Raw genomic sequence first — 25,701 nt, forward strand, 5'->3', positions numbered from 1 at the left:
ACTCCAACTAACTCCTCTGCCTTGTCGTTTTTCTCTGTTGAGAATGTCCTATTGAAGTAGCCCAATCAAAGCCCTAATCAGAATATAATCAAGTAAAAGTGAAACCTCTGAAGATAATGCAATCTAATACATCCAGAGGAACAGACCAGTTTACAAACATAATCCAATATCTATTTTGGGAAATTGCAAACCAAACTGCTACAGGTGGCAGTACCTTCTTGAAACATAGTTCCTCGATGTTCCGTTTCATGCTCTTACTTACCTTCCTAGTCTCCACTTCTCCGGTCACTTCTTCTCGGTCTGCTTCACACCCTCCTCTTCTTTTCTCTCCCTTTAAAGGTCTCCCTCGGACAGTCTCCCCCATGCCTGTTATTTCCTCTCGCACCTCTTTACCAAGGATGCCCATTCATTCATGTAGCCAACGTGCACTTGACACCTCTGTGGTTCTAAGCATCTGACCTCGGCGTCTGGGGAACCGCTTCCTGCCTCACAGGGCTGGCGATCCAGCAGTGGGGATGAAATGAGCAACAACCAGAGCCATGGTAGGGGCGGGGGCTAGTGCATTTGCTAGCTCAGTGTATTTGCTAGCTCAGGCTTCCTGCCTCCCTAGCTAGCACTGGTTACCTCCGCCAGGACATCGCTAACGCAACCTGCCCCAAACTGAATTTACCACCCCCGCCACACCTGCTCCCTGTTCGGGGTTCCGCCTGCTGCTTAATCACACGGCAATGCAGAAGCTTGGGACTCATCCACATTTTCTCCCTTCACTCCCTCCACATTTAGTGGGCCCCCAAGTCCCCCACTGGGCCCACACCACCTCACTTGCATAACCACAGTCTCTACTGCCTCCTCCTCCCATCCCTACGTCAGAATCAAGGGGAGCTTTGTAAATAACAATAATATTAACAGTAATAATAACTAAGTATCTTTTAAAAAATCTGCTTTATGTCGATGGAACAAAACAGTCTTTTCAACAAATGGTGCCGGGGCAACTGGGTGTCTATAACCAAAAGAATGAAAGGGGACCTCTATCTCACTCCCTGTACAAGAATCAACTCAAAATAGATCAAAGACCTAAATATAAAAGCCAGGACGATAGAACTACTAGAAGAAAATGTAGGGAAACATTTTAAAGACCTTGTGGTAGGTGGTGGTTTCTTGGACCTTACACCCAAAACACAAGCAACAAAAGAAAAAATAAATAAATGGGACCTCCTCAAAATTAAACACTTTTGCCCCGCCCAGGATTTTGTGAAAAGGGTAAAAAGACAGTCCACTCAATGGCAGAAAATATTTGGAAATCACATGTCAGAGAAAGGTTTAATATCCAGGATATATAAAGAGATGTTACAACTCAACAATAAAAAGACAAAAGACCCAATTAAAAAATGGGCAAAAGACTGGAATAGACTTTTGTCCAAAGAAGAAATACAAATGGCAAAAAAAACACATAAAGAAATGCTCAACATCACTCATGATTAGGGAAATGCAAATCAAAACTACAATGAGATATCATTTCACACCTATAAGAATGGCCAGTATTATAAAGACAGAACTACAAGTGTGGGAGAGGATGTGGAGAAATAGGAACACTTATTCACTGTTGGTGGGAATGCAGAATGGTACAGCCACTGTGGAGGGCTGTTTGGCAGTTCCTAAGAAGTTGAAAAAGACTTGCCACGTGACCCTGCAATACCATTACTAGGAATATACCCAGAAGAACTGAGAGCAGTGACACAAATAGACATCTGCACACTGATGTTCATAGTGACGTTATTTACGATTGCCAAAAGTTGGAAACAACCTAAGTGTCCATCAGCAGATGAACAAACTGTGGTCTATTCACATGGTGGAATATTATGCAGCTTAAGAAGAGATGAAGTCATGAAACATATGACAACATGGATGAACCTGGAGGACATTATGTTGAGTGAAGCAAGCCAGACACAAAAGGGTAAACACTGTATGACTGTGTTACTATGAACCAAATATATTGTATAACATATTGTATATTCAAAAAAAATTTATATGTATCCAGTACTTTTAAATGAGAATGTATGTTTTTATTCAACTATGTTTCCTTTTGAGTTTTTAACTATTTATATTTTCAATTATTAAATGTACAAAATAAAGTTTAAAAAAAAATCCTGCTTCAAACTCTAAATTCAGAATAAAAACCCAAAACCCCTTGGTGTGCTTTGCCTCCAACTCCTCCATACATACTACTTGCAGTTCCCGAACCCTCTAGGCAGTTTCACAGAAACCTTAATTGAGTGCCTCACACTGCTCTAGGCTGTTTTAGTTTCCCGGCTGCTAAAACAAATACTGTATAATGTGTTGGCTTAAACAGTGGGGATTTATTGGTTCACAGTTTTGAGGCCAAAAGAAGTCAAAATCGAGGCGTCAGGCAGCGGATGTGGCTCAAGTGGTTGAGTGCCTGCTTCCCACACGGGTCCCGGGTTCAGTTCCCGGTGCCTCCTAAAAAAAAAAAACAACCACCACCACAACAAACAACAAGAAAAACAAATGAAAAGACCACCTCAAGAGAGCTGATGGCTCAGTGGTTGAGTGCCAGCTTCCCACATATGAGGTCCTGGGTTCAATATCTAGCCCCTGGTACCTCAAAAAAAACCAAAACCAAAATCAAAACAAAATCGAGGTGTCAGCGAGACAATTCTTTCTCCCTGAAGACTGTGGCATTTTAGGGCTGGCTGATCTTGGCTTTTCTGTCCCGTGGCAGTGCACATGGCAGCGTTTTCTCCTCTCTCTTCTGGATTCTACTGACTTCCAGCTTCTCGCTGTTTGTGGCTTCTCTCCAGAAATCTGGACTAAAGCCCAGCCTGATTCAGTGGCGCCACACCTTGACTGGAATAACATCTTGAAGAGATCTTCTTTCAATGGGTCCACACTCACCAGAATGTGGCCGAAGACCAAGAACAAGTCCTCGCTGGGGTACCCAAGGCCTTGATACAGAGATGAACAGACGTGGTCCCCGCCTTAAGGAACTAACAATGAGAATCCTTCGGGCAGGCTATTTTCTCTGACTAGATCATCCTCTCTGGGTATTCTCCAAGCTCCCAGAGTTAGGGCTCTATACATATCTCATTAAAGCTCTTTTCACGTAGTGCTGCTTTTTTTTATTTAGGAAGTACCTGGAATGGAACCCAGGACCTTGTACGTGGAAGGCAGGCATTCAACCACTGAACTACATCTGCTCCTCTGCTCCTTCTTCATTGTGTTTCCATGTATCTGACATATGGTAAGCACTCTCTAAAAGCCAAAATTCATTCTTTTATTCAACAGTGCCAGGCACTGTTAGGTGCTGAGGACAACGTGAACAAAATAGACAAAATTCTTGCCTTCATGAAGCTTACATTCTAGCATGGGAGACAGATAAACATGGGAAGCAAGTGCTCAACCACTAAACTACATCTGCTCCCCAGTGAGAGCTGGGATTGTTGTTGTTGTTTTTTAGGAGGTACCAGGGATCAAAACCAGGGACCTCGTACGTGGGAAGTAGGTGCTCAGCCACTTGAGCTACATCCACTTCCCTACAATTTTAAATATGGGAGTCATGGTGTCGCTTGCTGATAAGAAGTTTAAACAGTGGCTTGAGGTAAATGAGAGTATGAGTTGTGTATCTTTTTTTTTTTTTTTTTTTTTTTTTTAAAGATTTATTTATTTTTATTTAATTCCCCCCCCTCCCCTGGTTGTCTGTTCTTGGTGTCTATTTGCTGCATCTTGTTTCTTTGTCCACTTCTGTTGTCGTCAGCGGCACGGGAAGTGTGGGCGGCGCCATTCCTCGGCAGGCTGCTCTTTCTTTTCACGCTGGGCAGCTTTCCTCACGGGCGCACTCCTTGCGCGTGGGGCTCCCCCACGCGGGGGACACCCTTGCGTGGCACGGCACTCCTTGCGCGCATCAGCACTGCGCATGGCCAGCTCCACACGGGTCAAGGAGGCCCGGGGTTTGAACCGCGGACCTCCCATGTGGTAGACGGACGCCCTAACCACTGGGCCAAAGTCCGTTTCCCAGAGTTGTGTATCTTGAGGGAAGAGTTTCTGGGTACAAGCAGCAGTCAATGTAAAGGCCCTGAGGCAGGAATGAGACCAGTAGATGAGATGAAAGAGTGCATGGAGACACTTAAAAAAAAAAAAGCAAGAAAGTGTGCATTGAAGCTTTGGTGGACCACACAAAATAGGGTTCTTAAAGCTAATCCATTCCTGTGCATGTATGTTGTGGGAAACTGGCTTACCTGCTCCTTATTGTAAATGTTACACCTGCTCGATTGTAGATGTTGCAGTGGTTAGATATTGCAGTTGTTCCCTATTATTGTAAATGATGTTGTAGTTCTAATAGCAAACAGCTGCTTAGCAGTTTCCAATAAGTACGAGGTGGAAACTAGGGTCAAGGCTCTCAGTTCCAGAAGCTGTGAGTCCCCTGGCCCCATCTTTACCTCCTCTCTTGTGTCTCTCTCTGTCCCTTTATTTTGTAAAGTTCTGTGTTGCCTTCCCTTTGAGCCAACCTATTGTGAGCTGATTGCAGCAACTGGTGCCCAACATGGGACACAAAAGGAAGAAGGCTCACAGCACATGTAAACCTACATGTAAATTGTAGGTGGAATCATTTGATTAAAGTAATTCAGGGAAGCAGATGTGGCTCAACTGATAAGCGTGTCCATCTACCATATGGAGGGTCCAGGGTTCAATCCCCAGGGCCTCCTGACCAGTGTGGCGAGCTGGCCCACACGCAGTGCAGCTGCCGCACACAAGGAGCGCCATGCCACGCAGGGGCATCCTCATGTAGGAGTCTCCCACATGCAAGGAGTGCACCCCGCAAGGAAAGCTGCCCTGCGGGAAAAAAATGCAGCCCGCCCAGGAGTGGTGCCGCACACATGGAGAGCTGATGCAGCAAGATGATGCAACAAAAAAGAGATGCAGTTTCCCAGTGCCACAGGATAATGCAAGTGGATGTAGAAGAACACACAGTGAATGGACACAGCAGAGAATAGGGGAAGGGGAGAGGAATAAATAAATCTTTAAAAAAATAAAAAATAAAAAGTAAAGTACTTCAGTTAAGGGCCTTTGATTTGATTGCATGAGCCAGGGTAGATCTTAGTGCTCTTACTGGAGTCCTTCATAAATGGAGGAATAAACAGCTGCAGAGACAGACAGGAACACAGAAGCTGAGAAAAGACTACTTTAACCAGAAGCTGAAAGCAACGAGTCCAGGGAGGAGAGGGCACCATGAGCCTGATCACCCACAGCTGCAGCTCAGGGAGAAAGGATCTCCTGAAGATGCCTTACTTGGACACTTTTATGGACACTTTCATGGCTTCAGAACTGTAAGCTTTTAACTCATGTGTCCCCATTGTAAAAGCCAGTCCATTTCTGGTATATTGCTCCCAGCAGCTTTTAGCAACTAAAACAGGGGCAGATCCTGTAGGACCACGTAGGCCATTGTAAGAGTACTGGAGAATTTTGAACAAAGAAGGGACATGATCTCACTTTCAGTTTAAAGGAATCACTCTGGCTGTTTGTGAGACCAGTGAGGAAGCTACTTAAATAATCCGGAGAAGTAGAACCAGTAGGAAACTATACACATACACACCACTCACACACACGTTTTTTTTTCCTCATTCAAGAAATTGGTTACATGATAGTGGAATCTTTTTTTCTTCTCCTTCTAAACCAGGAGTTCTTAACCTTTTTTGTTCCATGGACCCCTTTGCCAGTTAGGTGAAAACCATGCACCCCTTCTCAGAATGTAGCAGCAGATAGTTTTATGACACTCAATATCGGAGGTCAGAGAAAATAAAAAGTTGATTTTTTTCAATTCAAGTTATGGACCCCCTGAAATCTTTCCACAGACCTCTGGTTAAGAACCCCTGTTCTAAAGAGTGGCAGCAAAAAGGATTTTTTTAACGTTTATTTTTATTTTATTATTTGAGATTTATTTTATTTATTTCTCTCCTCTTGCCCCCCATTGTTTGCTCTCTGTGTCCATTCGCTGTGTGTTGTTCTGTGTTCGCTTTCCTTCTTGTCATGCGGCACCAGGAAACTGTGTTACTTTTTTTTTTTTCTTTTTAGATTTATTTATTTATTTTTAATTCCGCCCCCCCCCCCCCCCCCCCCCCGGTTGTCTGTTCTCTGTGTCTATTTGCTGCGTCTTGTTTCTTTGTCCGCTTCTGTTGTCGTCAGTGGCACGGGGAAGTGTGGGCGGCGCCATTCCTGGGCAGGCTGCACTTTCCTTCGTGCTGGGCAGCTCTCCCTCGGGACACACTCCTTGCGCGTGGGGCTCCCCTACGCGGGAGTGTGTCACTTTTTTTGTTGCGTCATCTTGCTACGTCAGCTCTCCATGTGTGTGGCGCCACTCCCAGGCAGGTTGCGCTTTTTTTTTGCACAGGGCAGCTCTCCTTGCAGGGCACAGTCCTTGAGCATGGGGCTCCCCTACACAGGGGAGACCCCTGCATGGCACGGTACTCCTTGCACGTGGCAGCACTGTGAGTGGGCCAGCTCACCACAAGGGTCAGGAGGCCTTTGGTATCAAACCCTGGACCTTCTATATGGTAGGCAGATGCTCTATCAATTGAGCCACAACCGTTTCCCTTTTAATGTTTATTGTGGTAACATATACACCATATAAAATTTCCCATTTTAACCACTTTAAAATGTACAGTTCAGTGGTGTTACTTACATTCACAATATAGTCCCGCCATATAATTCTATATGCATTAAGTATTAACTCCCCACTCCCTACCTCCATCCCTGCCTGATGCTGCTATCTTGAGTCAGAATTTCTTCTTCCTCTGGTACATTTCAGTTTTGCTCTTAAGGCATTTCATCTGATTGGATGAGGCCCACCCACATTATCAGGGTAATCTCCTTTACTTAAAGTCAGCTGATTGTAGATGTCAACCAATAGTGCCTTTGGTGGTGATCAAAACTATAGAGGCTATGGTGGATATGATCATACTGGGTATAACTATGAGAACCAGGGGTAAGGACAGGGAAATGCAGACTACAGCGGCCAACAGAACACATATAGGAAGGCATCTCAAGGGGGTGGCAATCACCAAAACAATTACCAGCCATAATAAAGGAGGACATTGGAGAAAAGAGGAGGAAACGCTAAAGCAACCCATCTTACAGAACAATGTTGAAGATTGAGCTTCCGTTGACCTAACATGATTATTTTGTAAAAGACTTTCTGGTGTACAAGACACAATGGTGTCCAAATGTATATAGCTGCCAATTAGTTTTCTTTGTTTTTTTTTAAGTGTAAATAATAATAATATAGAAATTAATTATAACACAATTCTAATTTTTATATTACAGCTCTAACTGTTGGACATAATAATCTCTAAGAATGAAATAATTATTGGTTTAGTTATTTAATTTCCATTTAGGCCATAATTCTTTCTGGATAATCAAATTCCTATTTGGGAATTCTTCACATGTTATTGGAATGAATTACAGCAGATAACAATATGCCAAGTTATAATTTTATGAGGCAGAAAAACTCAAAATCTTTTTCAACAATAGTCATTCTAAATCATTATTTTTTTTTGAATAATTCATTTTTCTGTAACCCTTTCTTATGCATAGTCATTAATTAAAATAATCCATCTGGATCAATAAAGATTAATTTTATTCAAGTTCTATAATTCTAGCTTCTTTAGCCAGTGGTCATGTGATGAGCTTTCCAGAAAACATCCTATCTTATTTGCCTTAAACCAAATTCAAGCTGTTAGTTTGCAGTGGTCCCCTGAGATGTGGAGCCTCAAGTGAAATACATGATACCCCAAATGACATAAAGTGGAACCATGGCCACAGTTTTCTTTGTTTTTATTTTGTCCTTTGCTATCTGTGTTATGCCTCAGTATGGATTTGTGTCTATACAAATTTTATTTGTACAATTTCATGTTAAACCTCAAATAAATGCTTCCTTATGTGAAAAGAGAAAAAAAGCAAACACATTTCATGGTATCTGCTTTGAGCAGCTAAGAAAATTAAAACACAGACCAAAACCACAATGAGATACCATTGGAAGAAAGAAAGGGAGGGAGGGAAAAGAGAAAGGGAAAAAGTAAGTGTTGGCAAAGGGAAAAATTGGGACCCTGTGCATTGTTGGTGGGACTTTCAAATGGGCAACTGCTGTGGAAAACAGTTTGGTGGCTCCTCGATAAGTTAAACATGGATTTACCATATGAGCCAGCATGTTCACTGCTAGGTATATATCCAAAAGAACTGAAAACGGGCGTTCAAACAAAAACTTATACACAAATGTTCATAGCAGCACTATTCATAATAGCTAAAAGGTAGAAGACCCAAAGGCCCACAACTGTTCAATGGATAATAAAATGTGATATATACATATAAAGGAATATTATTCAGCCATAAAAAGGAATGAAGTACTCATATATGCTAATACTGGGATGAACTTGGAAGCCATTATGCCTAGTGAAAAAAGCCATATGCAAAGGCCACACGCAGTGTGACTCCATTTATATTAAACATGCAGAATACTCAAATCCATAGAAACAGAAAGCAGATTAGTGGTTGCCAAGGGCTAGAGGAAGAGGGTAATGAGGAGTGAGTGCTTAATGGAGACTGGGTTTCCTTTTAGAGTGATGAAAATATTATGCACAACATTGTGAATAAATGTCAGTAATGGTAAACTTATATGTATTTTGCCACAATAAAATAAATTCATATATCTAGGTTGGATCCCTCCCCCTGAAATCCCAACTTGTGTTGACAACTGATACAAAATAACCGATGGACATTTCAAATTTAGTGTGATGGTTAGTTGTTTGTGTCAATTTGGCTAGGCTACAGTATCCAGTTATTCAAACACTAATCTAGGCTTTACTATGAAGGTACTTTGAGAACATGTAGTTAACATCTAAAATCAGTTGACTTTAAGTGTAAAAGAGATTATCTTGATAATACGGATGGGCCGTATCCAATCAGTTGAAATGCCTTAAGCAAAACTGAAATGTCCCAGAGGAAGATGTTAAGCTTTTTTTTTTCCATGTGTTTGTGTATCTTCTTGGGAGAAATATCTATTCAAGCTCTTTATTCTTTTTAAAACTGAATTGTCTTTTTCTTGTTGTATTGTAGAAATATCAATTTTGAAATGAATTGGCTCTCTCCACCCCAGCCCTCTCAGACCCTCATTTCAAGAACTCTTTTTCTTCTTTTGAATCTATGCATAAATTCAGCGATAGAATAGCTCCTTAATGCCATTTAACCCACCTCCATGCTGTTAAACATTCCTGCAGTTTTTTAAGTTCCCAAACCTCATAATTGGTTGTCTAGTCTCAGCCCTTTCTGCAGCTCTGGACTCCATTGTTTTGGTTCTACAGCTCATGAGAAAAAGTCACAATATCAAAGTAGAGTTGAACCTAAGGACTCCAATCGATCCTGAAACACAAAGCGACCCACTTACAATTCAAGAAGCGCCGAGTGAATAGACTTAGACACGAATTAGAAGCGATGCGGACAGAACACGCACGCGCTCTACAGCTGAGGGCATTGCGAAGCTACAGAATTCGTAGCTCCTGCCCGAACTCAAGATGGCCGCCAGGACCTCCCACCGGGGCTCCTGGGTAGGGGTGGCCGGAGGAAGGGGGCGAGGCTAAAAGACTCAGAACGCCATTGGTGGAACTGCCCACCGCTCATCCCCGCCCCCCCCCAGGCAGCGTCTCAACTTCCGGTTCCGGCAGTACCGGGACCGGGTCGAGATGGAAGATGCGAGCGGAGGCCAGCAGTCGTCGGTTACGGAGGGTGGAGTGGGTGCTGAGGCCTAGCGGTCCGGCCTTGGAGTTCGCCTTGGACGCGGCGGAACGGCCCGGGTCTGAGAAGGTAAGAAGTCACGGGTCGGCTCGGGGTGCCTGAGAACTGGGGTACCTGAGAACCGAGACTTACCTAGGAGGCAGCGGGTGTCTGCGGAGCCGGGCAGTAGTGTCTCCGCCACGCAATTTCGAGAATGAAGGACGACCTCGGGGAAGCATCTCTTCCTGTCAGAGGAGCGAGAAGTTCACTGACAGCGCAAGAAGTGTGGCGAGGGGGGCATTCCCCCGGACCCAAAGGCCTGTGAGGGGCCCGGATCGAAGCTGCATGAAGGGGGCATCACGTGGAGTGTGTGGTGTCTGTGATGAGGGGTCACGTGGATACCTACGGGAGACGAAAGCAAGGCTGGCTGGGTATCTGACCATGTTTGGGGGAGGGAACTGTCCTGAAGGAGGTGTTGCCGGGGACCTCGCCTGGGGAAATGTATATTCCTTGTGACCGGTGGGCAAGCATATAAATATATTCACGTTTATGTGGTAGATAGCTCCCAGGATGCAGAGTCTGATTCCCACTCGGTAGGGAGAACAGAAGGAGGAGAGAATGCTGGTCTATACTATCCTCCTTTCCGGCAGAGAATTGGGGACCAAGCCCTATAGGTGTTTTTGTCAGAAGCTGTAGAAGGTGGTTGGATTTCATGGAGGTGGTGGACTAGAAGAATCATCGGAGTGGGCCAGGTGGTCATCACTGGGGCTAGTTCCATTGAGAAGTTAGGATGGAGTCAGAGGGCCCCAAACCTGGTCACAATGGCCCTTGGCTGGTAGAGGTAAACAGAAGAATGGTTATACTGATAATCTTTAATACGTAGAGCAATGCTTCTCAAATTTTGATATGCATATGAATCACTGGAATCTTGTTAAAATGTTGGTTCTTATTCAGCAGGTCTGGGGTGGGGCCTGAGAGTCTGCATTTCCAGCAGGTGATGCCCATGCTGCTTGGTCTGTGGACCACTGAGTAGCATGGAGTTAAAGCAGCACTGTCCAAACAAACTTTCAGCAATGATAGAGATGCTTTACTGTTAACAAAATGCTTTCACAAACATTAGCTCATATGAGCCGCCACATAACGGTTATATAGCTGTGGTAGGTTTTATTAACTCCATTTCACAGATGAGGAAACTGAATTTCAGTGAAGTGACTTGGTTAAAATCCCACACTGCCATGTAGTGGAAGTGGAACTCAAACTTGGGTCACCTGACTATTATTGTTCTTTCTGTAGTATGACCTTGCCTTCCAGGTGACACTGTCCTCTCCCAAGCCAGGATCTTAAAAAAAAAATAAATCTTTTTAATTAGAGAAAATTTAAGTTTATAGAAAAATCAGGCAAAAAGTAGAGTGTTCCCATGTAGCCGCCTCACACACAGTTTTTCCCTATCATTAACACTTTGTATTAGTGTGGTACCTTTGTTACAATTTTGAAACAATATTATGCTATTAAATGTAGTCCAGAGTTTACATTAGGGTTTACTGTTTGTGTTGTACTTCCAAGTCAGGATCTTATCTCAGAATCTGGTATGATTTCTCTAGTGTAGGGAGAATGAAAGTGGAAAGGAGGTAGGCATATTTGGGCCAGTTTGGCCCTTTCCACTGGTGGGATCAGGTGTGGGGGCTCTGCCTAACATCTCACTTGGTGACTTCAGGACAAAGAGCTCACGAATTCTGGGTCATCGGTTGGGTCCCCACAGGAAGGTCTGCAATGCCCAAGCAGCATTAAAGGGTGAGAGAAAAAGTATTTGGAGCTGTGCTGGGAATAATAAGCTGGGCTTATTATTGTTATTAAGGGGCAGGGAAGAACCATAAAAAATTCGGGCTGATTGAGTTGGGAGAAGGGAAGGCTGAAGGAAATTGCATAGAGGGTTAAACAAGAAGAACTGGTTTGATATTTTAGTTGGAAGTTTGGTGTTATGTAACAAAGAGTGGGTTTAGACCCCACCTTTTAGGCACAGCCCTCCTGAGGGAGGAATAGAGGGGGTGACCCTTAGTGGCTTCTTCTGACACCATGGCAATAGTAAGAGTCATATGTCCTGTAATGTCATCTTCTTCCTTGCGGGAATTTAAAATAGACTGGTACATGCGAGAGATGGAGGAAAGGGAGAAAATGGGCACCAGGTTCTGCCGTAGGAATTCTCATCAGGAGGTGCTGGTACTCTGACCATGAAATTAGGTCTTGGAATGGACTCCTTCATTGCTCTGTCTCTCCATTGCTCTGCCCCTTTGCCCTGCTGCACACACTTTGCATGAGCCCATCAGGAAGCCCTCCTGCTTGAGCCCTGCTGTATTTGTTCTGTGACAAAAACATGCCCACTCTGCCACTCAGCTTGGCCACTCCACAAGCACCCTGGGAAAGCAGAGGCACCTCTTGGTTTCTCTGGAACAAAGCTGAGAGGAGTTGCTGGGCATCTGTGTAGCCAGGAGCTTATGCTTACCCCCGAGGACATCAGTTCTGCCTTTTATTGGTAGGAATGACTTGGCTTTTGACTGAACAGAGTGATTTGTCTTGGAACTCCTCAGCCCCCGTGGGGCAGAAGGTATGGTGCAGCAGAGGAGAAATCTTGGCTCCCATCCTGCTTCCACCACTGACCTCTTGCCTGTACTTTTAACCTATCTGACCCTCTGTTTCCTCAGTTATCAGACATGTCAATATGTACACAAGTTAAATTGTAAAGATTACATGAGTTAGTAGGTATTCAATAGATCCTACTGCCTCCCTGTCCCTCCTCCCCTCTCATTGGTGTTGGAAATCTAACTTTGTGACTACAGAAGACAAACATGCTCAGATAGGGAAGACGGTGACCACCTTCTCTGGAAGGTTGTTGCTTTTGGCCAAACCAAGGATATCATCAGAGGAGATTACCTCACTGGACTTGGAGAGTGCCCGAGGCTGAGGCTGGGGAGGAAGGGCCACCTTTGTCCACAGCGAGTGACACATCGGTGTTCCAGGGATTTTCCTCCAGACCTCAGAACCCCACCTCTAACTGAGATTTTCCACTCTGCGATTTTGCCACAGCTGAGATTTTCCACTCTGGTCAACCCAGATAACTTCTGTCTTCTTCATTTCCTAACTTTTCTTTTCTCCCTTTCACTGTCAACGAGAATTATTTCTTTCTTTCACCCTGCTTTAGCCTCCTCCAGGAGGTCTGTCTTGGTTACCTGTACCTCTGCTTAAGGAAAACCTCAGCTTAAGGAAAACCTCAGCTCTCATGTACTCAGTTTACCCTGCGGGTAGCTTGTACTTTAATGAAAGTGATACAGTCCAGCACAGGGATTTCTGAAAAGCCAACCTTGCTTCACCACTGACTTTCATGGTAAACCAAGAGCATTTCCCAAGAAATAAAAGTTACTGAAGGCCTGAGTTGGGAACTTCTGCTGGGGAAGGTGGTTGAGGGTGGGCTCTGGTTAGACTTTTTTTTTTTTTTTTTTTTTTGATTAGACATTTGGCAGGAGGTTTGTCAAGGTACTGGCACCAGCACTGCTTGTACAGACTGTTTCAGCTCCCAGAGTCCCTGTGATGTTGTTGCCTGCTTTCCCAGCCTTAGGGATTTCTCTCAAAGCCTTAAGAGCCCTTGATTTCCCCCATCCTGGAATTTAATTTCCCAGTTTCCCCTTCTGGTTGAAAATGTTCAGTATCCTACAGAACAGGAATGAGCTACACTGGAACACATTACCACTATATGTATGTATATGTCCAATCTATGACATCCTCTGGTTTGACATTTCTCAAGTTTAAAGCTCCTGGTTTTATATAATCATTACATTAGCTGTTTTATTAGTTTTGTAATAAGTATGTAATGGATCCACGTAACTTGAGGACTACACATATATTAATTTGCCTTAGTTTCTTTATCGTTGTATCTTATGTCCATTCCCAAGAGGGATATTATGTCTCCTTGAACAAAGGCAGAGTCTGTATCTTCTCTGTCACTTGACTCTCCCTTCATTATCTAGAACTGAGGTTGTGGTTTATATGCTTAAGGTTGAAAGGGGTCAAACAGCCATCTACCTTCTATAAGTTCTTATACTCTACAGGGAAACGCCTTAGCTCTCAATGGTTCTTTTCTGTCTTTCTTTGGAGTGGGTTATCTAATAACCAAAGAGGACTCTGACCTCTGATCTCTTCCAGACTTTCTAACTCCTTCATTGGAGGGAGGGAGGTGGTAGGTGGGTGCCCCGTGATGTGAAAGCCCCACTTACCCTCCTCTCCACACTTTCTTCTAATGTAGATTGGAGAAACTATGAGAAATGTACTGAAGGTGGGTCAGGGGAGCTCCAAGGGGCAAGTAAGGAAGATCAGATATAAAGTGGAATGAATCTGCTGGTAAATGGTTATAAGAGAGGCACCTTGCTGAGGATGGAAAGGCCAAAGGTAGGGCCTCCTCAATGGAACATCAAAAATTGAGCACTCTCTTTCAGCCTTTAGGAACCTTTTACATGTCAGTGGCATCCAGAAGCTAACTAAGAGGCCCTGCATCCTTCCAGGTGGTTGGTTTGTCCAGATCATCTTGCACTCTGCTGGGGTGAGCCAGAGAGGGAGAATGGTCCCTGTCCAGGGCTAAATCATCAGGGTCTAGGCAGAGACCAAGAGCTAAGGATAGATAGTCCTATAGGCTGGGAGTAGAGAGCTGAGCAAGGACTGGAGCCAAGGGAGTCACTGAGGTGAAGAAAGATTTCTAAAGAGGGAACCTGAGTTGGGAAAAGCTGATGAAGGAGAGAAAAGGGGCCAGCATACTGATCTGGGAAGGAAGACTCAGGTGGGGTTGGCAGAGCCAGGCTGGATGAAGTCGAAGCTGTGAGGAGGCGAGTGACCCAGGAGAAAAAGCCTGAGATGGGGCTACAGCCAGGTGGGGTAAAGGTGAGGTCCTGATCTCTCCTCCTTAATTCTCTCCCCTCTGCTCAAATCCCCAGGTCTTTAGGTACAATGGAGGACAAACGCAACATCCAGATCATCGAGTGGGAACACCTGGACAAGAAGAAGTTCTATGTGTTAGGTGTGGCAATGACAATGATGATCCGTGTCAGTGTCTACCCGTTCACTCTCATCCGCACCCGGCTGCAGGTTCAGAAGGGCAAGAGTCTCTACCATGGGACCTTTGACGCCTTCATCAAAATCCTGCGCGCAGATGGAGTGACTGGCCTCTACCGGGGGTTCCTGGTCAACACCTTCACCCTCATCTCTGGCCAGTGCTATGTCACCACTTATGAACTCACCCGGAAGTTTGTAGCTGACTATAGCCAGAGCAACACAGTCAAATCGCTGGTGGCTGGTGGCTCGGCCTCCCTGGTGGCCCAGAGCATCACGGTGCCCATTGATGTAGTCTCCCAGCACCTGATGATGCAGCGCAAGGGAGATAAAATGGGTCGCTTTCAGGTACGAGGGAACCCAGAGGGACGAGGGGTGATTGCCTTTGGCCAAACCAAGGACATCATCAGGCAGATTCTGCAGGCTGATGGGCTTCGAGGCTTCTACCGTGGCTATGTGGCTTCACTACTTACCTACATCCCAAACAGTGCTGTTTGGTGGCCCTTCTATCACTTCTATGCAGGTAAGCAGGAGCCAGGAGAGTGGGACAAATGTGGGTTTACTAATGGGTCTAAGATGATGTTGCTTTATGTGTGTTAGAGAAGTTTAATGGAGGAAGGAGGGAATGGGCCATCCATTCCATAAACATTTTATTGAGCCCTTATTATGTGCCAAGAGGATTCAGATATGAACAGACATGTTTCTTGTCTTCAAGGGGCTTATAATATACTGGAGGAAAGGAGATCAAACAAATAAAATACGTGACTATAGAATCATACATAGAGTATGCTCTGTGTATATTGGAATCAACTAGGGCTAGTAGAATATTGGCAGAGAAGTGGGAGGTGGGGATGGACAAAACCCATAGGCTGTTTGGAATTTGAATAGAAATTGATGAATAACTGAGCTTTTGAGTTGGATGTCTTTCCTCAGCCTTGTTAAATTTAAGGTGGAATATAACCTAAAGCTCTCCATTTCCTATGATGTATTTTTATTTAGAAGACATTTTAGTGCTTTTTAAAGTATTTCCTAGAAATAGGATTACTGGGTTAGATGATAAGAACATTTTTGAAGGCTTTGAGGGCTTGATACACATACTGCCAAATTTCCTTTAGAAAGAGCAGAGCACATTGCCAAGAGCAGGACCCGAGTGTGCCTGCTACCCTATGACAGCCACAGCTTTGGGTAGCTGCCAGACCCCAGGCAGGGCAGCCTGTGCTTGCCACCTCCCTCAGCCCCCTTCCTGGCTCCTAACCCTTGGTGATGGGCCTTCTACCTTATCCCATCTGGAATTTTCTGAGCAAACTTCGTAATGACTTTCCTAACCTTGTAGTCACCTTGTTTCAAAGGCACCGTACTTTCTGGTTCTTCTTCTTTTCATCTTGATTATACTTTCTTTTTGTAATTTTTTTTTTTAAACTATCTCTTGTTTCTTCTCTTTAACACAGTTTTTATTCATCTGAGTATTTAGTAAAAATACAAGTTCCTGGACTTCACCTCTGATCCTTTGGGTCAGATTCTCTGGGAAGGGGTCCTGCCAATCTTAATGTTAAAAAAGCTCCCCAGGAAAATGTGAACATTTTCTCTGTAGTCTGCCTTCTTTCCTCATTGATTTCATTTATAAGTATAGCTGCATTTTTCTGATTTGTACAAAATCTCTCTTTCTATTCTCAGACTAGCCGTCTAGAGCGCTGGAAAATCTAACCTTGTGACCTGGATATATCTACTTAAACCTGTAATTTTATTCTAGCATTCATTCCAAACTGGCTCTCCCTTATGACTTACTTTCATCTGTCCATGGCCTGGCTATTTTTCCGAATCACTGAGGCTTGAAGCCTTGGAGACTGTGCTTGACCACTGCCTCTTCTTTGTCCTACATCTCATCCAGAATGCCTCTCCCAGCTTCCCCTCCTTTCCTTCTGTCTGGAAATCAGGCCTCTGTTACCACCTTCTGGATGGCTGCATCGGCCTTTTGGCTGTTCTCTCACCAAAGCTCTCTTCTTTCCCATCCTCATGGATTAATTTTAAGTTGTTAAACCCTAGTTATGGTATTCGGTGATTCCCACTACTTGCTGAGTAAAATCCAGACTCTTCAGCCTGGCTTCAACCTACTGGTCTAGAGAAATCTCCTGCCATTCCCCTGTGTACAGTCCATGCTGCTGTCAGGACCAGATAGTTGACAGTTCCTCCAGCATGCATCATCTCTCCCACCTCTATGCTTTGTTCATGTCCTCTCTGCCAAGAATGCTTTCCAAGTCCCCCTATCCAGATGAAATCATGACTTACCTTAAGTGGCATTTCTCATCCTTATTGTATCCTTTCCCATCCTTTCCATGTAATCCTTAGCCCAGAGTGATCTTCCCCACCTTTCAACTCCCATGACATTTTTTTCCTTTTTTTAAAAAATTAATTAATTTATTTTCCCCCCTTCCTCTCCTCCCACCCTGCTGTTTTTGCTGTTTTTGTTGTCTTCTCATTTTCTCTCCTCTAGGATCATCATGATTCAATCCCGGAGACTTCTGATGGGGAGAGAGGTTCCCTGTCAATTGTGCCACCGCAGTTCCTGGTTTCTTTTGTGCTTCACTTGACTCTCCCCTGGTCTCTCTTTTTTAAAATTTTATTTATTTATTTATTTAAAGATTTTATTTATTTCTCTCCCCTTCCCCCCCCCGTTGTCTGCTCTCTGTGTCCATTCTCTGTGTGTTGTTCTTGCATTATCAGGCGGCACCAGGAAACTGTGCTTCTGTTTTTGTTTTGTCATCTTGCTGCATCAGCTCTCCGTGTATGTGGCGCCACTCCTGGGTAGACTGTGCTTTTTTCACACAGGGCAGCTGTCCTTGCGGGGCACACTCCTTGCATGTGGGCACACTCCTTGCGTGTGGGTGCACTCCTAAGTGGGGGTGCCCTTGCGTGGCATGGCACTCCTTCGCACGGCAGCACTGCGCCTGGGCCAGCTTACTGCACAGGTCAGGAGGCCCTGAGTATCAAACCTTGGACCCTCCATGTGGTAGGCGGATGCTCTATCAGTTGAGCCACGTCCACTTCCCCCTTGTCTCTCTTTTGATGCATTGTCATCTTGCTGCGTGACTCATTTGCGGGGGGCACTGGCTTGCCATCCTGGCATGCTTTCTCTTCTTCTTTTTCACCAGGATGCCCAGGGATCGAACCCAGGTCCTCCCATATGGTAGGTGGAAGCTCTATCACTTGAGCCATATCTGCTTCCCTCTTTTTTTTTTTTTTTTTTTTTTTTAAGGTACGGGGACTGAACATTGAACCTGGGACCTTGTATGTGGGAGGCTGGTGCCCAACCACTGATCCACATCCGCCCCCTTGAGTTGGCTTTTTCGTTTGTTATTGTTATTCTTGTTTTTAAAGATTCATTTTATTTAATGCGCAACCCCCCGCCCATTGTTTGCGCTCACTGTGTGTTCTCTGTCTGTTCGTCTTCTCTTTAGGAGGCACCAGGAACCGAACCTGGGACCTCCAATGTGGGAGAGAGGCACTCAATCGCTTGAACCGCCTCAGCTCCCTGCTTTGTTGTGTCTTTCATTGTCTTACCTCTTTTTATCTCCTTGTTGCATCATCTTGTGCCAGCTCGCTGTGCCTGTCTGTTGTGCCAGCTTGCTGTCTTGCTCATCTTCTCCAAGGAGCACTGGGAACCAAACCTGTTAGGACCTCCCATGTGATAGGTGGGAGCTCAATCGCTTGAGCCACATCTGCTTCCCTGTTGTTTGTTTTTGTTTCTCTCTAGGAGGCACTGGGAACCGAACCCGGGACCTCCCATGTGGGAGGCGGGTGCTCTCAACTGCTTGAGCCACATCCCATGATATTTTGTTTGATTTTTCTTAATGCAGTTTTATAATATTTTGCCTTATTTATGTGTGCCTTATCTCTTCTATTTCATGGAAAGATTCTTAGAGGGGGAGAAAACTGAAATTTAATAAATTCCCACTCTGTGCTGAGACTTTGTTTATCTCCCATTATTTCATTCTTACAACAACACTATGATGTACATGCCCTCATAGGATACCTTCATTGACACCCCAGTCTAGATTATTTTATGTGTTTTTTGAAACTGTGCTAATAGCTTTCTGAACACTTGGCTGAATTCGTAATGATACATTGTTGATAAGATTTTAAGTTAATGTCTCTTGCCCCGACTAGACTGCAACTTCTATAAGAACAGGGATCATGTCTGTTTCTCTTCACTATTGTACCTCCTACCACCTGGTTTAGGGTCTCAGGAATCATAAGTTCTCAGTAAATAGTTGTTGAATCTGCCAGTGCTGCCTTATGGATGTATAGAAGAAAATCTAGTTTCCTTCCCATGGTCTACACAGCTCTCTAAGATCTGGCCCCCGTCTGGTTGTCCAGCCCCATCCTGTGCCACTCTCCCCTTGCCCACTCTGGTTAATCCTCAAGGCCCTTCTCACAGTTCCTGGAACCACCACACTCTGCTCTTACCTCAAGGCCTCTGCAGATAGTGTTCTCTCTGCCTGGAGCACTCTTTCTCCACCTCTTTACGTGGCTGGCTCTTCTCACACTTCAGGCCTCAGCTTACATGTCATCCTTGAAAAGAAGCCTTCTTTAACTGCCCTGTTAGAAAAAGGGTTCTTACTCTTTTCTATTTCAGCACCTAGTTTCTTTCATGGCATTTGCCATAATTTGCAGTTATTTTACTCCTAACTCCCATCTCCCTAATTAGAATAGAAGTTCTATGAAGGCATTTCCCTATCCATTTCTCTGTTTCATGTTCAGTGCCTGGCATCTAGTAAGCATTCAATAAATATGCCAGGATGGACTTAAAGTAAGCCTGTCTGGGGTTATCTCTGCTACACAGATAAAAGGTATTTAGTAAACATTTGTTGAGTGAATACTAGAGAAGAAGGAAAGAGGTGGGGCTCTTTCCCCCATCTTCTTATCTTTGTTCATTCTTCCCCTAAGCTGCAGGAATATGGCATAACCACATGATTAGAATTGGAATCTGGATCCTTCTGCAACTTGCAGGCTTGGGGGGCAGTGCAGACAGGCCAAAGAAGGCTGGCAGTGCCAGTACAGGTGCTACCTTCTAAGGATTGCAAAATGCCTTCTTACCAGGAAAAACAGGACACCCATTAGGCGGAGCCACCTGTTCAGTTTGCTGCTGTTTGTATGCTGACCCTGGGGGATGGAAATACTTAAAACTGGGGGAGAGGTGGTTCTGCTAGGGCTTAAGAAATCCTGCCATGCGAGTTGGGACTTAAAAGCTCTCAATTCTGTCTTGACAACCCCTACCTCCCTACCCCTCTAGCCTTTCAATCTTGGTTGCCTGACCATAAACTTCCAAAACTAGCAGCATGAGGAAAATGTCTTGAAAGCATGATTGAACTGTAGAAGAGAAAGCTAAGAGGGAAACTTTGAGGAGATAAATCTATGTCACATCCCATTTCATGCAAAGTAAAAACCAAAGTCCTTGCAGTGGCCTTAAGGCCCTAAGTGATTTCTTTCTTTTTTTTTTTTTAAAGATTTACACACACACACACACACACACACCCCGTTGTCTGTTCTCTGTGTCTATTTGCTGCGGCTTGTTTCTTTGTCCGCTTCCGTTGTCGTCAGCGGCACAGGAAGTGTGGGTGGCGCCATTCCTGGGCAGGCTGCTCTTTCGCGCTGGGCGGCTCTCCTTACAGGGCGCACTCCTTGCGCGTGGGGCTTCCCTACACGGGGACACCCCTGCATGGCAGGGCACTCCTTGCGCGCATCAGCACTGCACATGGGCCAGCTCCACACGGGTCAAGGAGGCCTGGGGTTTGAACCGCGGACCTCCCATGTGGTAGACGGATGCCCTAACCACTGGGCCAAGTCCGCTTCCCATATTTCTCAGACCTGATCTACTGTACTTTTCCCTCACTCAGTCTACTCCAGGATACGGGCCTTACTGTCCCTTGAGCACTTCAGGCATGTTCCTGCCTCAGCGCCTTTATATAGCTTGGAAAGTTCGTCCAGCAGATCCATGTGGCTTGCATTCTCCTGGTCTTTGCTCAGATTTCCCCTTCTTGGAGAGGTCTCATGGTAGTCACTCAATATGTCTTTGTTGAGTAAATGAATACACTCTTGTCTTTCACCTCTAGAGACAGTAAAGCAGAAAATTCAATTGCATGTGGACTTGCAGTGATGCTAGGAATGGGTCACTTTTGGTGCCATTCCATCTTCTTCGTTAGCAGTTTAAATAATGAATTTTTCTTTCTTGATATGGACTGGAGAAAAATTCTCACTGTATGATATGACTTCCCCTTTCTAATTTTTTTTGTTTGTTGTTGTTGTTGTTGTTGAGATACTGTGTCTGGGGAGCTGGCACTCAACCACTAAGGCACATCGGCTCTCCTGAGTTGGTATTTTTGTTTGTTTGCTTGTTTGTTTTTTTGTTTTTAGGAGGCACCAGGAACCAAACCTGGGACCTCTCGTGGGAATCAGGTGCTCAACCACTTAAGCCACATCTGCTCCCCTTTTCTTAATTTGTTTTCAATTTTAGTAAGACACGTAGTTCAGAATTCAAAAGGCAGGAAAAGATAATGCAATGAAAAGGCTCACCCACCCCAATCATCCTGTTCCCTTCCTTTGAAACAGTGTTACCAGTTTTTAATTTATCCTACCAGAATTATTCAGTCCCATATAAGCAAGTATATAGTATGTGCTTTTTCTAGCCTCCAAGTTGGGAGGAGTAGCATTTCTATCCATCAGAAAAGAGCCAGCAAGCAACAAGATTCTTAAAAATATATATTTATTTATTTTTAATTATCTTTTTTTTTTTTTTTTTTTTAAGATACATAGGTCACACAAAAAACAAGATTTTTGAAATCCCCTTATCCAGAGGAATCTTGTCCAGTCCAAATGGGTGGTGTGACGAAGATGACTTCTGGAAGAGTCCTGAGATTTATAATACAATTTTTTGTTGGCTGTAGATGGAAGCAGAGAAAAGATGGGAATTAAGGGTCTCAGATGGCTAAGGATGGAAGGTTTGTCATTGTTGGGAAAGCCAACTTGTAGAAGCAGCAAGCATAGAGAAGGTGGACAGGGTGTACTCATGTCTTGAGGCATCTCTTTCCCCTGATTCCAGAGCAGCTGTCGTACATCTGTCCTAAGGAGTGCCCTCACATTGTCTTTCAAGCTGTCTCGGGGCCCTTGGCTGCAGCTACTGCCTCCGTCCTCACCAATCCCATGGATGTCATCCGAACCCGTGTACAGGTAAGACCAGCCGCCCTCCCCTCCTCCCAGACATGCCATTAGAAGCACTACCTTCAGGCCCTCCAGCATTCCCTTGACCTCCTAGTCTCGTGCCCGTCTTGTCATCTAAGCCCCTTCCTTGTGGTTACGGCTACAGAAACCATCTGAGTACTTCTAAGCACCCAGAATGCTCCTCATCCTGTCTACCACCCTGCATGCCTCTACTCCTTTACATGCCCACACCTCCAGCACTTCTTACTGGTTTCTACCAGCCTTTCAGCCTATTAGCATAGTCTCTTAACCACCCTTTCCTTACACTCCAGGCTTGTGGTTATTAGTTAATTTGATAAGCCTGTCTGATTTCTACACTCGGCTATATGAGCCCTCTATGATAGTGAGAGTGTCTGTTCTGGAATAGGTTCTACAGATTAGTCTGTGTGGACTCAGCCAAAATGCTGACAAAGCCTTTAATGATGCTGTCCAGCATCTTTAGTCAGTTCAACTAGACCAAGAAAACAGATTCTGAGTGATAATGTATAATATGCAAATGGTAGGTTTTGCTGTATAAAGTTTTAGGTGGAAAAATGAGGAATTTGAACCTCTAATTTGGTCAGCTGAAGAGGAAAAGTGGAGGATCAAAAAAGGTATATAGGAGAAACTATGAGTTGGTTTTAGAATCTTATGTATCTGTGCTTCAGGGAACTTGGAAACTTTCTGGTGACATAAGATGTGGAAAATTAGAAAGTCTTATAAAACCAAGTCTTATACCACCATATACATGTCTGTAACTCATAGGTTTAAAGTCTGAAAGAAATGAAGCCACCCTGAGAAAATGTGAAATTGTAGACTTTTGCCTGTTAGCATAACAAAATTACCCAGGGCAAAGTTTTGAAAGACAGATTCCAAGCCTTACCCCTGTCCTGCTGACTCAGAATCTCCAAAGGGCTGGGACTGTGTGAAGTTCTTATCACCAAAGGGTAGTTTTCAAACTTTATTATAAAGAAGACTTACATGAGGAGCTTGCTACATTATGCCAGTTTTGGGGTTCTGGCCCCCAAATTGTGTGTATTATGTTCTGGGGCACTCTGAAGGTATTTCTTTGAAAATCACTACTCTAGGAATTTGATAAAACTCAATTGAATTTAACTGAAAAAAAAGGTATACAGGAGGGTGTGCCATCGATCATGGTGAGGAGGGGGAAGGAAGATAACAGGTCAGAATAAAATCAGCTTCCCTCATATCAGGATGTTGGGAAGGAGGTGATACATAGAGGTGTTTTTGTCCTTCGGAAAGCAAGCCTCCCCCATTTACCATTTGTAAATGAATAAATTAGCATCTCATTGGTTCACAAGTAACAATAAGGTACACAGGTTCAGTCCCCATTTTCTCCTGAGTCTTGTCCTGGGTGTTCTAAGAGGAGATACAAGAGAAAGGGTACATCCCTGCTTCGAGGAGCTCCAGCTGGAGGGACACAGCACATATGAAGACCAGAGGCAGAGCTGAAAAAAGCCTTTGCTTTGGCTGTGGATGCATGGGGGGGTGGGGAGAGTTAGGGAAGCAGAGGTGGTCAGATGAGTGTATTAGGGAGGAAGAAGGGAGTGTGGGGGAGAGTGCTTCAAGGAGCAGGGAAGAAAGATAAGGTGATCTTAGCTATGGATAGGGTCACCGTGTGAAAGGCATCCAGTGTAGGGGAGGTGTGAATAGCAAGTGCATCTGTCCTGCATTGGCCAACAGCCTGAGCTAAGGTGGTTTCAAAGGCGTATTTGTAGAGTTGGGGAGGGACTGTTGAAAAACGTGAGAAGAAATTCCTACTTTTGCCAGGCATCTACCATGAAAGGGAAAACAGGCCATGGGATGCATGGGAGTTGACAGGGATGGAGGAGAGGACTATGTCCCTAGGGGATCAGAAGGATTAGGGTGGTCAGAATCAAAATGACTGAGAAAAAAAGAAGAAAAAAAGAAAATCACTGACTGGAAGAACTGCAGAGGACCTTAGAGTGATTCAGTCCAGTCTTCCTGAGATCAGAGAGAAGCACCCAGTCTAAAAACTCATAGCAAGGAGCTAAGGTGGCTCAAGTGTTAAGTGCCTCTCTCCTACATGGGAGGTGCCAGGTTTGGTTCCCAGTGCCTCCTAAAGAGAAGACCACAGACACACAGAGTGCAAACAACGAGGGGAGGGGGGATGTGAATAAATAGATCATAAATCTTTTAAAAAAACCCACAAAACCCTCATAGCAAAAAAAAAAAAACCCTCATAGCAATGTAACTTATATAATGATGTGAATTGTAACTACCGTTTATTGAACACTGCTAGTCACTGTTCTCAGCATTTATGGGTTTTCTTTTGTTTACTGCTTAGAACAACCTCATGGCCTAGGTAATATTATCAGTACCGTTTTATATTAAGGAAATGGAAGCACAAAGAAGTAAATTACCCAAGGTTATACTGTTAGTAAGTTGGGGTACAGGATTCAAACCCAGACAGTCTGGCACTATTGCCCATGCTAAATCCCTTTGCTCTAGTGCCCCTTAGAAGCAGAACCCAGCCCCTCTTACTCCCAATTCTAGTTCTTCCCGCTTTAGCCTAAGGCAGAGGGAAATTGAGCAGAGAGATTTGATTCCATTCAGTCAGTGGCCCCTCCCCTGTGTTGACTTTTCCAGGTTGAGGGCAAGAACTCCATCATCCTGACCTTCAGACAGCTGATGACAGAGGAGGGGCCTTGGGGCCTCATGAAGGGCCTCTCAGCCAGAATCATCTCAGCCACACCGTCCACCATCGTCATTGTGGTGGGCTACGAGAGCCTCAAGAAGCTCAGCCTCCGACCTGAGCTGGTGGACTCGAGACACTGGTAACCAGCGGTGGGGAGAGAAGCCTGCTGTTTCCCACACTACACTGGGTTGGGGGCAGAGTAGGGAGGATGATAGCATCCTCTCCAAATGCCCCCACCACACACCCAGCCCTGCCCTGGACCAAGAGGCATATCTGGGGCAGGGACAGAGACTTTGAACTGCTCTTGCTGAAGAGGCTCCAAGCCTGGATCCCCTGCCCTCACTAGTTTTAATTCTCTTGTCAAACTGGGCTCCTTCACTCAGTCCTTGAACTTGATCCTACCTAAAGGAAACTCCCACCTGCTAACCCTTCTTCTGGCTTCCCTCTCTACCTATATCCCTGAGATCCTGAGAAGAGCTGTACATAGAACTTACTACCACTGGTTTTTCCTCTTGGGCTTACAGCTCAGGCTCCATCAGCCCTCTCCTGCTTCATCTCCAAGGCCTGCTCATTTTTATTTTGGGACTGAGTTGCCCACCAGACTACTACTTTCCCCTGCCATTGGAGCAAGGTACTAGCACTTTTGCACCAGAAGTAGGAGAAGCAAAAAACCTCTGGCTCTCTAGAGCACTCATCCTCTCTTTGGAGGAGTTATTAGGTTGGAGGGGAATGTTGATACTTTATTTTGTTGTGTGTGTGTGTTTAATGTCGTGAAACAAGCTATTGTCTTAGTCCTGCTAAAATGCCAATACTGCAGTCAGAGCCCACCCCCTCCTCAGCAGGTGGGAAATGTAATGTAGCTTTTTCCTTAACCCCACTTTCCAATCCTTTCGATGTCCCTTTAGTCCCAGAGCCCCAGG

At 44.7% G+C, this 25,701-nt stretch overlaps 1 protein-coding gene across 2 annotated transcripts in view; it reads left to right on the forward strand.

Moving 5' to 3' along the window:
- The first annotated feature begins 9,726 nt into the window (after positions 1 to 9,726).
- Positions 9,727 to 25,701, forward strand: part of LOC101444292 (solute carrier family 25 member 44) — a 43,165-nt gene continuing 27,190 nt past the window's right edge. Inside the window, exons 1-4 of one of the 2 annotated variants that reach the window (XM_058309876.1) lie at positions 9,727 to 9,867; positions 14,754 to 15,391; positions 21,965 to 22,092; positions 24,733 to 24,920. In XM_058309876.1, the coding sequence (XP_058165859.1) occupies positions 14,767 to 15,391; positions 21,965 to 22,092; positions 24,733 to 24,920 (941 nt within the window). In that variant the 5' untranslated portion in view covers positions 9,727 to 9,867; positions 14,754 to 14,766. The remainder of the gene's footprint in view (positions 9,868 to 14,753; positions 15,392 to 21,964; positions 22,093 to 24,732; positions 24,921 to 25,701) is intronic. The other variant, XM_058309877.1, reaches the window with a different exon arrangement.

Source organism: Dasypus novemcinctus, chromosome 13, assembly GCF_030445035.2.
Source record: "Dasypus novemcinctus isolate mDasNov1 chromosome 13, mDasNov1.1.hap2, whole genome shotgun sequence".
NCBI classification, from domain to species: domain Eukaryota; kingdom Metazoa; phylum Chordata; class Mammalia; order Cingulata; family Dasypodidae; genus Dasypus; species Dasypus novemcinctus.